The sequence below is a fragment of the Pollicipes pollicipes genome, unplaced genomic scaffold, assembly GCF_011947565.3.
Source record: "Pollicipes pollicipes isolate AB1234 unplaced genomic scaffold, Ppol_2.1 Scaffold_3447;HRSCAF=4054_pilon_pilon_pilon, whole genome shotgun sequence".
Classification (NCBI taxonomy): domain Eukaryota; kingdom Metazoa; phylum Arthropoda; class Thecostraca; order Pollicipedomorpha; family Pollicipedidae; genus Pollicipes; species Pollicipes pollicipes.
In genome coordinates, this window is record NW_023596297.1 from 38,050,568 (window position 1) to 38,063,895 (window position 13,328).

The 13,328-nt window shown below is 61.1% G+C and overlaps 1 protein-coding gene across 1 annotated transcript; it reads left to right on the top strand.

Annotated features, from left to right (window-relative positions):
- The first annotated feature begins 555 nt into the window (after positions 1–555).
- LOC119091613 (ETS domain-containing protein Elk-4) lies at positions 556–12,833 on the top strand. The gene is made up of 4 exons (XM_037214419.1): positions 556–570; positions 8,294–8,546; positions 9,393–9,640; positions 10,268–12,833. The coding sequence occupies exons 2-4, from the start codon at positions 8,299–8,301 to the stop codon at positions 11,302–11,304; spliced, it is 1,533 nt and encodes a 510-aa protein (XP_037070314.1). The 5' UTR covers positions 556–570; positions 8,294–8,298; the 3' UTR covers positions 11,305–12,833.
- Positions 12,834–13,328: the final 495 nt, after the last annotated feature.

Here is a 13,328-nt window from a genome sequence, read left to right on the forward strand (position 1 = left end):
GCGTTCGGCGCGCACACAGCGGCGGCATCGGTCAGCGGCCGCGATGGGGCCGGCGCACGCCACCGGCCGCCGCCGGGTATATTTACACGGGAGAGCCAGAGTGACTCAGGCGGGCGGCGTGCGCGGTACGTCCGGTGCCGGCCGCGTCGGCTCGGTCGGAGAACCGCGGGCGGCAGCGCGCCTGGGGTCGCCTCTGCCGCAGGTCTCCGGGCCTCGGTGGGAAGTTACCCTGTTTACGTGGGCAGCTTTGATTCGAACTGAGCAGGGACCCGTCCTCGATCCGAACTATCCGGCCCATGTATACACTCACGCGCCGTTCCGCTGATTCGAATCGTGCGCCGGAGGAAATCCCTTCCCGCGAGAGGATCGTCCGTGCAGGAAGGGATTTCGTTCGAATTATCGGCCGTCAGCTGTCTAAACAAAACAAAAAAAAAGAAAGAAAAATGCCTGGCGCACGCAGTTCTGTTCATGGCCATTTCAGCTTTGTTTGGTGTTGCTGCTTTTCCACGGGTTTTTAGCTATTGCTCGAGACGGTCCAAGTCCAAGATGGTAAAGGGAAAGGGAAAGAAGGTGAAGTTGACACCATGCTGCTAAAACTACTCTAATTATTGAGGGCCTAAAGTGGCTAGCAGCACAGAAATGCTCACGTAATTTAGCATTGTTAGGCGCTTGATCTATGCAAACAGCAGGCGTCGGCGGTGTTTGGTGTTAACTTTCCGCCTAAAGGTTAGGTTAATTTACATCTGGGACGGGCTCCATGCTTCCAAAAGCCAGATGGAGGTAACATGGTCATTTTATATAGCTTTGACTTGTTCTCACTTTAATTTTTGGATTGCTCAAAATTCTTGCAGAGAATGCCTGTAAGTTTCTTTCGTTAAGTTAATACCTTAAGGCCCCAGGAGTGTTTTTGCAGATGTTCCTTAAATTAGGATGCTGGCTGCTTGCCAGTTTAATTTGTGTGAGAAAGGTAACTCAAAAATTCCTGCATGATATGACGGATCAACAAATCTAGATCATTGCAGTCAGCTCGAAATGTGAACTTTTTTCATGATAGGACCGAAATTGCCCAATGATGGGGTCAAAACGTCAAGAAAGCAAATGTGAACACTGGATGAAAATAGTTGTCATTACTCTGCTAAATCCAAGTTTGTGTGTTCCATGTGCAAGAAAACGGTGCATAAACTAGCACCTAACATGTTGTCACACTCTGCATGGAGAACACGTCTGTGTTGCATATCATCACCTGTTTTTGTACTGGTGATTAAATATGTCACCTTGGTGCTTTTTTGTGATGGGTGTCTGCAGGCCATGAGGTAGGTAATTCAACTGTTCAACAATTCTTGCAGAGAATACCAATAGTTCCTTTCATTAAGTGAATACATAACTGCCCCAGGATTAATTTTGCAGACATTCCTCCTGTGACTTGAACATTTGGTTGACCACCTATTGGCTGGAGGGATGTGCTGAATATTGGTGACTGGCTCGTCAAGGAAGTATGAAGTTACATCACACTGGTAGACCAACTGGCAAGGAAGCAGGGGCTGGAATATTTGTTTTTGATGAAATTAGGCTGTTTTTTGCTTGTCAGTTTCATGTGTGTGAGACAGGTAACTCAATAATTCCTTCATGATGCTAAGGATCAACAAATATAGACAATAGATTATTGCAGTCACTGCAGAATGTGAACTATTTTTAATGATGGGACCAAAATTGCCCAGTGATGGTTTCAAAATGTCAAGAAAGCAAATGTGAGCACTGGGTGACAATAGCTGTCATCAGTACTCTGCCAAATCCAGGTTTGTGCTTGTCATGTGGAAGAAAACTGCATAAATCAAGTAAACCTAACCTAATGCCACATGATGCACAGAGAACATATCTATGGTGCACATCATTACCTGTTTTTGCACTGGTGAGTAAATTGTTACCTTGGTGCTTTTTTGTGATGTGTATCTTTGCAGACCATGAGGTGGATAATTGAACCATTGCTATAATGAATAATTTGTTATGAATTTTGAGCCAAGATTGCTTTCTTCACAACACAGCTCTTGGGCTGGTTCACATGTTATGATCTTTGGACTGTGCAAACACAGCTGTTTGTGCCACCTAGCCATCAGTCCATATCAGCCAATGCTGTTGACTGCAAGGATATCAAAGCAGTATTTCAACCCTGGTATGTCAAGAAAGCAAATAGCTGCATTCTGACTTGCCAGTCCATGCCAAGTCTGAATGACAATGCTGCCCTCAGGTACTGATGATGCATTGGATGGGGAAAGACAACATAGTTACACAATTTTTGCCACTAGCTATGTAGCATTCATGAGTCATTTATGTAGCTTAGCTCACTGCTGCAGGCTGCTCATAAATGCATTAGTGTGGGAGCAGGTAATGTGTTTCTTGGGCTGCGCAAAGTAGATGACATGATGCTTGGTGCCGTACTGATTTGAGTGTGGTAAGTTTGTGAGCGTCATTGGCCAATACAAGAAAATACCGATTTCCTGCTAGCCAAAGTTTCCCGCTAGTAAAAATGTTCATATAACACTGCTTATGTGACCGATTTGGCAGTGCTGACTGCGCAACTTTTGTGTTTCAAGTGCTATGGCTTGTGCTGTAGCTATAAAGCCTATGAGTCCCGCACAGATAATTTTTCCAACGGAGTCCATCTTCCTCCTCGCCCTCAACGCCGTCTCGCGCCCACCATGGCTCGTGACATTCGCCATGCATACGCAGAGTACCGGCTTTTTTCTTCTTGTTTTGTTCAGTTCGCCTCAAAAGCGCAGTTTTCGCCCATAATCCGTTCCTTGATTCGAACTAAGCGGGATCGAACTATCGACCGTCAATCCGACGTAAAGCCGGTTTCGCCCATGTAAACGCCCCTCGCCGAGAGGGTTAACGTCGCATGATCCGTTCCGATCTTAATTCGAATTATCCTCGGCTGCCCATGTAAACCGGGTGAATGTTATCCACATCACAACGCCGGACCGCTACCGGGCTTATTCCATGGTGACCTGTTCCGGTGCATGTCGCGCCGTGTGGGCGCTGCGTCAGTCCGGCTTGTTTTTGTTGTGAACAGGTGGTGCCCGTCACCACCGGCCGCGCGCGAGGCGGCGGCCGGCAGCTGATGGCTGCCGAGGGGAGGTGGTGGGGGGGGGGGGGGGGGAAGGGAGGGGAGGGGGTCGTGTGAAGCGGCCAGCAGCAAGTGCGGCGACCCGCCACTCTGCGCCACCAGCGCCATCTGACGCGCTGACACGAGCCGGGCACCCTGTCTCGCCGGCCGGTGCGCCGTCGTATGAGTGAGCGCTCCGGGACCGGCGGCGCACGCTGCTGATCAGTCAGCGGGCGCAGCGCGGTGATGGCGGCTGCCGTCGTCCCATGCTGACGTCACACTGCCGGCGATAGGGCCGCTTCCTCCGTCCGGCTGCTGCATGCTGCTGCGTCCGGGCGGAGAGCACGCGTGTTTGTGGCCGTGCACTGCGTCGGGCTCGGTGCCGGGGTGCTGTGGCCGAGCCGGCGGGCGCGGCTTCAGGGCCGGTACAGGACAGCCGCGGCGGCTGCCTGTCCGCGGGCCGGGCCGCTCTGAGGTCGGCGGGCCAGGCCGTCCAGCTGTGCCGGTCCGTCCGGCGCGCGATGGTGCGTCTCGCCGCAGCGGCGCAGCATGGGGCGGCGGTTTGGGTCGGGCCTGGCCCGGGACCCCCGGCCGGCGGCGGCGGAGGCACCCCCGCAGCGAGCCTGCGCGGCAACTGCGTCACACGGTGCTGTGATTAGTCATGCGGGCGCGTAGTGTCCGGAGCCGGAGCGCCGTCGCGTGGGGCCCCGAAACGGTGCGAGTCCTCGGACCATAAGGTGTGCCATGTCTGGACGTCCGAGTGAACGACCCCCGTGCTGCCGTGCCGTTTTGGTCCGACGAAGAGGTGCACGGATTGTGCGACGGTCCGTTCAGTTCAGGCTTACAGACCGGTTCTGCCGGTGTGACCTGCCTGTCGACTGGGGGGTTTAGATATCAAGGCCGCTCTCGGCATGCGTCAGCGCTGATCGTTGTGACCGTCTGGGGCGAAGTAATGTTTGCGCAGTGGATGAGTAAGATGGGCTGGGCTGGTCGGATTCCAGTTACGTGCGTGCTAAGTTTCAAAAGTACCATGTAGCCCATGGGCCGTGCAGTCATGCAAAGTATGGAAACAACATAATGATCTAGGCACACCAAGGTACTTAGGCGATGTGTTCTCAGAAATGCTGCTTCAGACACTCACTGTCAGGCGCGCCTGTTGGAGCCAACTCGAAATCTGTGCAGGCAAAATGAACTTGGGAGTCAGAGTGCTCTTCGAAGTTTTCTAAGCACACTCCAGATCTGTGGCAACTCTCCCGGTAATGGCGACGTGGTCCTGTTCTCTAAGTCAACGGCGACCAAGTGGGGCTGGGGGTGGGGGCCGATGAGCTCACCGCCACCAGAACAACGGCTGACAAACAGACGCAGGGGTATCAGCGCCCCTCCATTTGGCGACATTCGTAATCCTGTCTACCTTCTTGTTCTGTCGACCGGAGATCCCCCGGCGGGTGTCCTTTGACGCGGCGCGCCGGCCGGGCCCTTGTGCTCGCGCTGCCGCGCCGGCCGTTTAAGTACGGTTTCATTACGACGGCATTGTTGGCCGGTGCACCTGCCGCTGCCTCGGGAGTCCTTCACCCCGGCCGGCCGGGCGCCGCCGGTATTTTCGGCTGCCGCTCGCCAACGGTCGCACGCTGTTTGAATCACGCACGGCGGAAGCGAAGCCTGCGCGGAGGCAGCGGCGACGCGATTGGCCCACGGCTGCTGCCTTCTGACTGAGTCCGTGACGAGCGGCCGCCGCTGGCCGCAGGCCGCGTTGGTGACGCGGCTTAACCGCCGTCCTGTCTGTGGTTCGCTGGTTGTTTGTGCTCGGCATCGGCGGCCGCTGGGGACGGCTGAGGGTAGCCGGCTGGCCGCGCCGGGCCCCCTGACCCAGATAGGGCGTGCGCGTCTGTGGACGGAGAGACACGGCCTACTGCTGAGAGACGGACGGAGAGGGCAGCGGCGGCGGCCGGTGCCGGTCCGCGACACGGACACGGACACGGACACGGACACGGCAGCAGCAGCAGGGGAGGCGGGGGGGGGGGGGGGGGAGGGAGGATGCGGGTGCGCCGCTGCTCGTAAAGCGCCGCTGCTGGCAGGCCGGGACGGAGCACGCCGCCGTCCGGACTGCCCAATAGCCACTTGGTTTGTGCCGTGACGAGGCCCTTACGCGTCTGCCGGCGCCGGTCAGGCGCTCAAAACATACCGACGCTGGGCTGCATTGGAAAACGGGCTGGTCCATTACGCCACGCAAGCAAGGCTTTCCATGCCACCTGTTTGACGGGTTGGCAGCTTTTCGGTTTTTTTTTCGCTGGTTGAGAACCCTTTTCCTCATGTCAGCGTGCTGGTTCGTCCTATTCGACGCGATGGTTCACGGCAGGCGTTCCTTTCGAGATCACACTGGCACTAACTCAGGAACTTCCTCTGGGTTTTTGCTCGAATTATTGCGTGCTAATGTGCCTTTTACCGTTATTCTAGGCCAACCGTTATTCAGACAAGTGGTCCTTCTCTCAACACACGGTCCGTTCTCAACCCGTAACTCACGGCCGTGTCTGAGTCATGATGTATGTGGCGTCTGTTCGAGCGTATATCAAACCGATCCCTTTCCTGATTTCGGAGGCGTCACTCGTCTTCCTCCGCTCCATCTCCGTCGGCGCCTCCGCATGCGGCGGTGGCGCCACTTCGGCGCGCCGTCGGCTCTCCCCTGCGCGCGTCCTCGGCGTGCTGTGCGGCGACCTTCGGTGATGCGGCGCACGCTTCCATGTCGCCCGCGCCACTTCGAAATTGAACCGACGGGGTCATGCGAGCGCCGCCGACCTCGTGCGAACAGCGGCAGGGCGGCGCGGTGGTGTCACCAACGGCCGGCGCTTCCCACTGGCGCGCATCGATCGGAGCGGCCAATTTTAGCCGGGTCGGCGGCGTCGGCGTGTGTCACGGCACGGCACGCCGCGTCCGACCGCGGCGCCGCACGCGCCCCGCTCGAGGTCAGCGGCAGCCGCGGCCGCGGCGTCGGCAGCGACGCACCGTTCGCCGAACTGTCGCCGGCCGGCGGCGGTCGGCGGCAGAGATGGAGCCGTCTGTCGGTCGGGCCGCGCGTCGGCCGGCGCCGCTGCCAAGTTGGGCCGTCGCGGCGGATCGGCCGTGGCAGGCGCCCCGCGCCCGCTGCTGTCGGCGTTCTCACGGGCAGATCAAGGGGGGTGGCTCCCCGCTTCTTTCGCGGCGCGCTCTTCCCACGAGGCGCGCCGCGCACCGCCCGCCCGGTCGCCGCGCCGCGTTGGCAGCGCCACATCCTGCTGGCCGGCCGAGATGCGCACCCTGGCGGCCGGCGCGCCCGCCGGCGGTCGCGGCGTCTGCAGGCGGCCAGTCCGCATCTCTGCTGCTGCAGGAGTGCGACCGGCGGCGCCGATACCATCGCCGGGACACTTATGGCGCGGCCGCAGCGGCAGATAAGCGCCGCACGGCACGGGCGCGCCCCGTCTGGGCGGGTGGATGGGGGGGGGGGGGGGGGTGACGGGCCCGGCCGGCTCGCAGCTCGTAGGTGGATAAGCCCGTTCAAGCCAGGCCATGCACAGGTGAGGCGGCGCGACATTGTCAGGACGGGTGGCGCCCGCCAGTTAAACGAGCGCAGGCTCAGCACTTACGACGTAATTGGCGTGGTGCCAGGGATGGAGTCACCAGAGCCCCCCGACCTGGCCCCGATCAGGTCAGGAGGTGTCCCTGCGCCCCCGCTTCAGCTGGGTCAGGTCAGCCCCGGCTCCACCGCCCGGGCGGGGCGAGCCGCCGGAAATGCTGCGGATGCCGCGCCGTCGACCGGCGGGGAAAATGGGCGCGGGAGCGGGCGCGCGCGCGGCCGTTCTCGGCGAACTGGCCGCCGCGAGCCGGCGCCAGGTCGGCTCCCGCCCGGCCGCGGTGCGAGCTGGCGTGGTGTCGCCGGCTGGCGTGCGTGTGGGGCAGTATCTGCAGCCGTCGCCAGCACCGCCGGACAAGGCCAGCGCCGGCCGCGCCCGGCGGCGGCGGCGGCGGTGCGCCGTGTTTGGCTGCGGCCCACAGGACGGCGCGACGATTGAGCGGCTGCAGCGTTGCCTCTGGTAGAGCAAACAGAGGGACGGCATGCAGCGGACGTGAGGGACAGCATGCAGCGGACGTGTGGCGCGGCATGCAGCGGACGTGAGGGACGGCATGCAGCGGATGTGAGGGACGGCTTGCAGCGGACGTCTGGGACGGCATGCAGCGGACGTGTGGGACGGCATGCAGCGGACGTGTGCTGTCCAGCTGCGCTCCCGAACAGTGACACCGGGGCGGCGCCGCTGCTTGGAAGCGCTCCGCCATCCCTGACACCTCTGTGACACGAAACGCCGTGTCCTTTGGACCGCGTGGCGGCCTTGCTTTCACCGTGTGGCGAACTTGTGTGCGTCGATCGGCGGCAGCCGTTGTCCGGGCCGCCGCCGCCGGGATCGGCCGGCTCGCCCCGCCCCGGTCTGTCGCCGGCGGCCGCGCCGGTGAGAGTGCGGCTGTTTTGGTGCTGGCTCCCGGCGCGCTATCGGCGCTTCGATTGTGTTGAGGTGGGGCGGGTCGGGCTATGGAGTTGGGTTACACGCGCTGTTTCCGGCCCGATAAGACATCGAGAGCGCTACTGATGTCGGCTGTTATCGTTCGGCGAGGCCTCTGTCGCTTCTGTGCGCTTCCCTGAAGTGGAGGTATGCTTGCAGCGCCACGCTAGAAAAGGAAGTACGCCTTAAATCGTGGAACGACCCATCGTCAGCAGACCTGCTCCTACCACGGTCAGATGCGCCGGCTGGGTAAACCTTCACCTTCACCCTTCACAACCCCCCCCCCCCCCCCAACAGATAGAAGAAGCGTGCCTCGTGGCCCGCGCGCGCGTCCGCGCCGATGGAGTGCAGCTCCCTCTGACCAATCCACTTCCCGGAGCTGGCGGCAGTCGGCGGCTGTGCTGACATGTGGGTGCGTTAGGCAGGCTGGTGCGACGAGCGGTGCTGAGGCGGCGGCCCGTCCGTCCGCCGCCTGCCGTCGCTGCCGGTGCGGCGTGTCTGTCTGTCGCCGTCTGGTCCGTCCCGTCCGATATGGCCACTGTCAGTGGTCTTTGTTTGAAGTGGCGAACACGGGTAGATGATGCCCCGTGTGGTGGGCGCGGCGAGCTGTCGGTGCGACGCGAGCTTGAGACGGTCGTGTGACACCGCCGCCGCTCTGTTGCAGTCGGTATGGACAGCAACATCACGCTGTGGCAGTTTCTGCTGGAGCTGCTGCTGTCCGACCAGTACACGCCCATCATTCAGTGGACGAGCCAGGAGGGCGAGTTCAAGCTGGTCAACGCGGAGGAGGTCGCTAAGCTCTGGGGTATCCGCAAGAACAAGCCGCAGATGAACTATGACAAGCTCAGTCGTGCGCTTCGCTACTACTATGACAAAAACATCATCAAGAAGGTCATGGGCCAGAAGTTCGTCTACAAGTGAGTGCGCGGGCCGGCGACAGCATCTGCCAGGATCGCGTACAGTGTGTGACACCGATATCTGCCAGGCATGTCACTTCCCCTGTGACGGCACCTGGCCGCTGTCGTAATACCCCTCTCGCACTAGTGTCTTGTACACACCAGCTGCGCCTGGAAGAGTCGGTGGCGCCGGGAGATCACCACTCAGCCGCCATTCTGGTCGGTGCATCTCCCATCTGTGACGCGGGCGTATCTGAACGAGTCTGGCGACGGCCGCCAACCGGGCGCCCCCGGCGGACCCGGCTGGCGGCCGTCACGCGCCGCGCGCAGGACGGCCCGCCTGATTAGAGCCGGTGCCGCCGGGCGTCGTGCCGAGTTCCCAGACTTAGTCCATTGAGCGTGATGCCGTCGACTTTCTGAGACGCCGGTCGCCCGGCTTCTGTCAAAGTTAGAGCTCGAACTTGGCAGCGGAGCGTTACTTGGGACGATGTCATGTGCTTTCGTGGAACCTCATGGACTCGCCATCTTGCTGCTCCGTTCCCGTCCGGATCTTTCTGACAAAGCGCGGTGCCAGGCTAGATCATGATCTCTCATTGTGAGGCTTGGTGTCGCTGTGGTGACCTATTTGGCCCCCCCTCTGGTTCCAGAACACTCTGACACGATCAAAGAATTGCTATCACTAGTTTTATTTTTAAACTCGTGTGAAACACGCAATCATTTGATGGCGCTTTATTCACCAGCCGCCGTGTCTGGTCTAAATTGGTCTATGATAATGATCCTCGTCTGACGTCACCCCGCCGAGGGCGGACGCGTGTCGTGGCAGTCGGTGCTGCCACCTTGCTCACCCGTGCTGCCACCTGCCGCCAGATTTGTGACCTTCCCCGAGCACATGAAGCTGGAGAAGTCTGTGCCATTCCACGTGAAGATGGAGCAGCTACAGAAGACGGGCGGCCCGGGCGGCGGTAGTCCGGGTACCCCCCAGCCGCCGCCGCCGCCGCCACCGCCGCCGCCGTCTCAGCAGCAGCAGCAGCAGCAGCCGCCGCCACCGTCCGCCTTGCCGAAGATGGCCGGCTTCAGTCCCTACCCCAGTGCCATACACAACAACTTGATGAGAAGTACGTGCCAGCACCATGTCATGTGAATCTGATGGTAGGCATGTCTGCATGTGCATGGGTGAATTCCCCTGATCTGCGTGACTATTTAAGATGCGAGTGTCTTGTAGGGATTATGTGCATTTTCGCCATGTTCCTATGGTTACTTCCAGTGGCATCTTGCTCCCCTCCACTTTAGGCCAAGAATGGTTTGTGTGAAAAAGTTGTTTATAATGCGTCACCTTTCTGCTGACATCTGCCTGTGTTGATGTGTCTGAAGGAGGCAGAACATTCTAGAATCATCGCCTCGCTCGATTGTCGCAGAAGGCGCTCGTGTTCGCTTAGCTGATAACATTTTATCTGTGTAAAATGCTGAAAAGAATCCATCACTCCCCCAAAAAACAACGAAAAGTGGATGTTTGATTGGACACTCGTCAAACGTGGGAACGCCGCTGTATATTGTACCACGACTCTATAAACCAAATGGGTGTCGCCTCTGGCTCGTGTTTAGGCTTGACCGGCCAGACTGCTGCCAGTATTTATTTGAACTGGTTAGACGTGCGGGCTGGGCTGTGGCGGCAGCAGCGCCGTCGGGGTTGCCCGCCCGCCGGCCCGCGCTCCGCCCGTCTCACACGCCCTTCCCGGCGGCAGGCTCATCGATGGAGTCGATGTCAATGTACCAGTCGTTTCTGCGGCACCCGTACGCCATGGGCGGGCTGCCGTCGCGCGACATGTACCGCGAGTTGCGCGGCTACCACGACCTGCCACCCGTCTCCTCGGCGCTGCCGCGGCCGCCACCGCCGCACGCGCCCGAGCCTAGCGCCGCGCACGCACCGCCGCCGCCACCGCCGCCGCCGCCGCCGCCGCCGCCGCCCCCGGCCGCCGAGGACAGCACCGACAGCGGCGGCAGCCGATCACCGTCGCAGGCACGGCCGGCCGCAGTGCGTGAGCCGCGTGTTAAGCTGGAGCCGCCCGGTACGCCGGAGCGGCCGCGCCTGCCACCCGTGCCGCCAATTTGCATCAAGCAGGAGTGCGAGCCCGAGGAGGCAGTGTCGGCCGAGGCGGACTCGCTGGCAGCGCCGTACGAGCGGCGGCCGCTGGCACTAGCCTCGCCGCGCTGCTGCTCGCCGCGCCGCTCGCCCATCCGCTCGCCCATGCCGCTGAAGACGCCCAAGTCGCCGCTGTCGCTTCTGACACCGAAGTCGCCGCTGCGCTCGCCGGCCGTGCGCAGCCGCAGCCCTGACTGGCGCGCCCAGGAGCAGCCGATGAACCTGGAGATGCCGAAGCGCGGCCCCAAGCCACGACCGGCGCACAGCAAGCCGAGCAAGCCCAAGCCCAGCCCGCTGTCCATCACGTCGATGGACTCTAGCTCACCGCTCTCCAGTCCGCACCCGTACTCAGCGAACTCGCTGAACACGCCCGTGGTTAACCTGGCTTCGCCTCCTTACCTGCCAGTCGGGCCGACGCCGACGCCGTACGCGCCGTTCCACTTCTTTCCATCGTTCTCTCCCATGGCGAACCTGAGCCCGCACTTCGGCGCCACGCAGGGCTCCATCTTCCAGTTCCCGCCGGTGCTGACATCGACGATGATGCCGCGCTCGCCGTCGCTGCCGCTACTGACGCCGCCCGAGCAGGTGGCGCCGCTCAGCCTCGTCTCGCCCAGCAAAACCATTTCGGTCAAGTTATGATATTCGGGCTCGCCGCCGCCGCCGCCGCCGCCGCCGCCGCCGCCGCCGCCGGCGAGGAACTCGTGACGCGCTTTCGGTGACGGCGCGCGTTCAACCGACTGAGGGTGCCGGCCCGCCACCCGCCGGCCAGACGCAAGTGCTGGCGGTCGCCGAGAGGTGGCGCCATGCGCGCCCGTGCCAACGCTGTGCTTGTGTCGCTGTGCCAGCCCTGGAGTTGGTCGACCCAGCCAGTGCTCCGCTACCTCTCCACCGTTGTTCTGTGGCGACGTTACGTGTAGGATGGGCATTGCGTGTCGCAGACCACGCACGTATCTCACCGTGTGGCCCCGAGCCGGACAGAAGTGGGCGACTCGGCAGTAAGGTCGGGGCGCGTGCCCGGCTCCGGGCGAGTGACTGCAATGTGTGTGCTGCTGCCGCTGCCTCGCTTGCGTCGGCCGGCCGACTTGTCCGGGGTTATTTTGTACATGGATCAGCGCCGGAGAGACCGGCCTCTTCCCAGCTCATCCTGACATCAGTGCCTTGTAAATATATATAAATATATACACACACGAATACACAAACACACACACATGCATACATACCAACATCAAGTACCTGTTGGCTGCTCTTTCAGTTACCGCGCGAGGCGTGAGCTGATGAGACAGCCCGGTAGATCGAACCGGTTAGACGTATGGCTCCACATTCAGGGTCTAGTGTGAGGCAAAAATTCGCTCCGTTGTTTTGTTTGGTAGGGATCTTCAAATCAGATCAGCTAGATGCTTTATTTGGTTTTGAAGCTGGTCTTTCGGGTGAGCGTTGGCACAGCGGTCACTGTGGGCGGCCGAGGCCGCTGTTGGTGTTCGTCTTTCTCGCCAGGAGCGGCGCCATATGAGGGTGAGCCGAAGCGCGTGGGGGGAAGGTTTGCTTGGACGGACGGTGCTCGGAGTAGTTTGTTAACTCGCCATGCCATTAATGTTCGCATTTATTGTGAGCCAAGCGGCCGTGTATGCTGGTATTCCTCGTTCGCACATCAGTCGGTGTTTCTTTTCAGTGTTGTCTCTCCGGCTGCCTTGAGTGTTGGATTAACATGAGTTTCCATCGCCACACTTCCGCCGCTGCACTTGTACGCTTTCTTCCAACGTGCCGTTTCCCTATCGGCTACTGATGTATCCTGGCCGGCCGTGGTGCGCCGCCCCGCTCGGGACGTCCCCCGTGTGCGCTGACCCCGGCCCGGCGCGCGCCGGCCCAGCGTCGACCTCAGTGTGGTGGCCGGGTGGGCGCCCGCCGCGCTGCCTCCTCGCTCTCCTGCCCTGCGCCGCTGATCAGTGCCGGCGAGGCGGCTGTCCTTTTCCCGCGGCCGCGCGCCAGCCCGCCACCGCCGCCCCCCGGTCTGCCTGTAAATACTGTACGCGACGCCCGCCAGATGGCGCCACAGATATGAGCCGATTATTTTGGTATTGATGACTTGTGATACAAGTATTGTGCTGTTTGCGTGAATACAATGTGCCAACCGTTCATCGTTAAAGGAGAAATATACCGTTCAACATAAAGCGCAGTCTCGCCTGCCGCAGCTGTCAAACCGCAGTGAGAAAAGCTCGATTGAGACGGCCGAGATTGAGTTGCAGTGGCCAGTTCCACGCCTCTCGGGAACCTCCTCTGCTGGTGCCGATATCAGGTGTGATGGACGGCGAGGCATTAGTGCCGCCTGACCGGCATCGCCTGCTGGCTCAACGGAGGTTTAACTGGTGGGCTGGGCTGTTACCGGGCGCCGGCGGGGAGCGAGCCGATGGCTGTACCGGGCCGGCTCCAAGGTCGGCTGACCGCAGCCGGGAGCGCAGCAGGTGACTCAGGCGGCAGGCCGGCCGCCGCTCCGCTGTCGGCCGGCACACGGGCCGCCTGTCTAGTAGCCGCCTCGCCGAGCGCCGGCCGGCCGCTAGCCCACATACCTGCGCCGCGGCGGCGCTGGCCGCCGGCCCGCCGGCCGGCAGGGCACGGTGCAGGACGGGAGCCTGCCGCGTCCGCCGAGCAGCCGCCAGCTGCGCCCC

Coding starts and splice junctions, on each gene's coding strand:
- LOC119091613 (XM_037214419.1), top strand. CDS start 8,299: ATGGACAGCAACATCACGCTGTGGCAGTTTCTGCTGGAGCTGCTGCTG. Junction 8,547..9,392: donor GGCCAGAAGTTCGTCTACAA/GTGAGTGCGCGG, acceptor ACCTGCCGCCAG/ATTTGTGACCTTCCCCGAGC. Junction 9,641..10,267: donor ACACAACAACTTGATGAGAA/GTACGTGCCAGC, acceptor TCCCGGCGGCAG/GCTCATCGATGGAGTCGATG.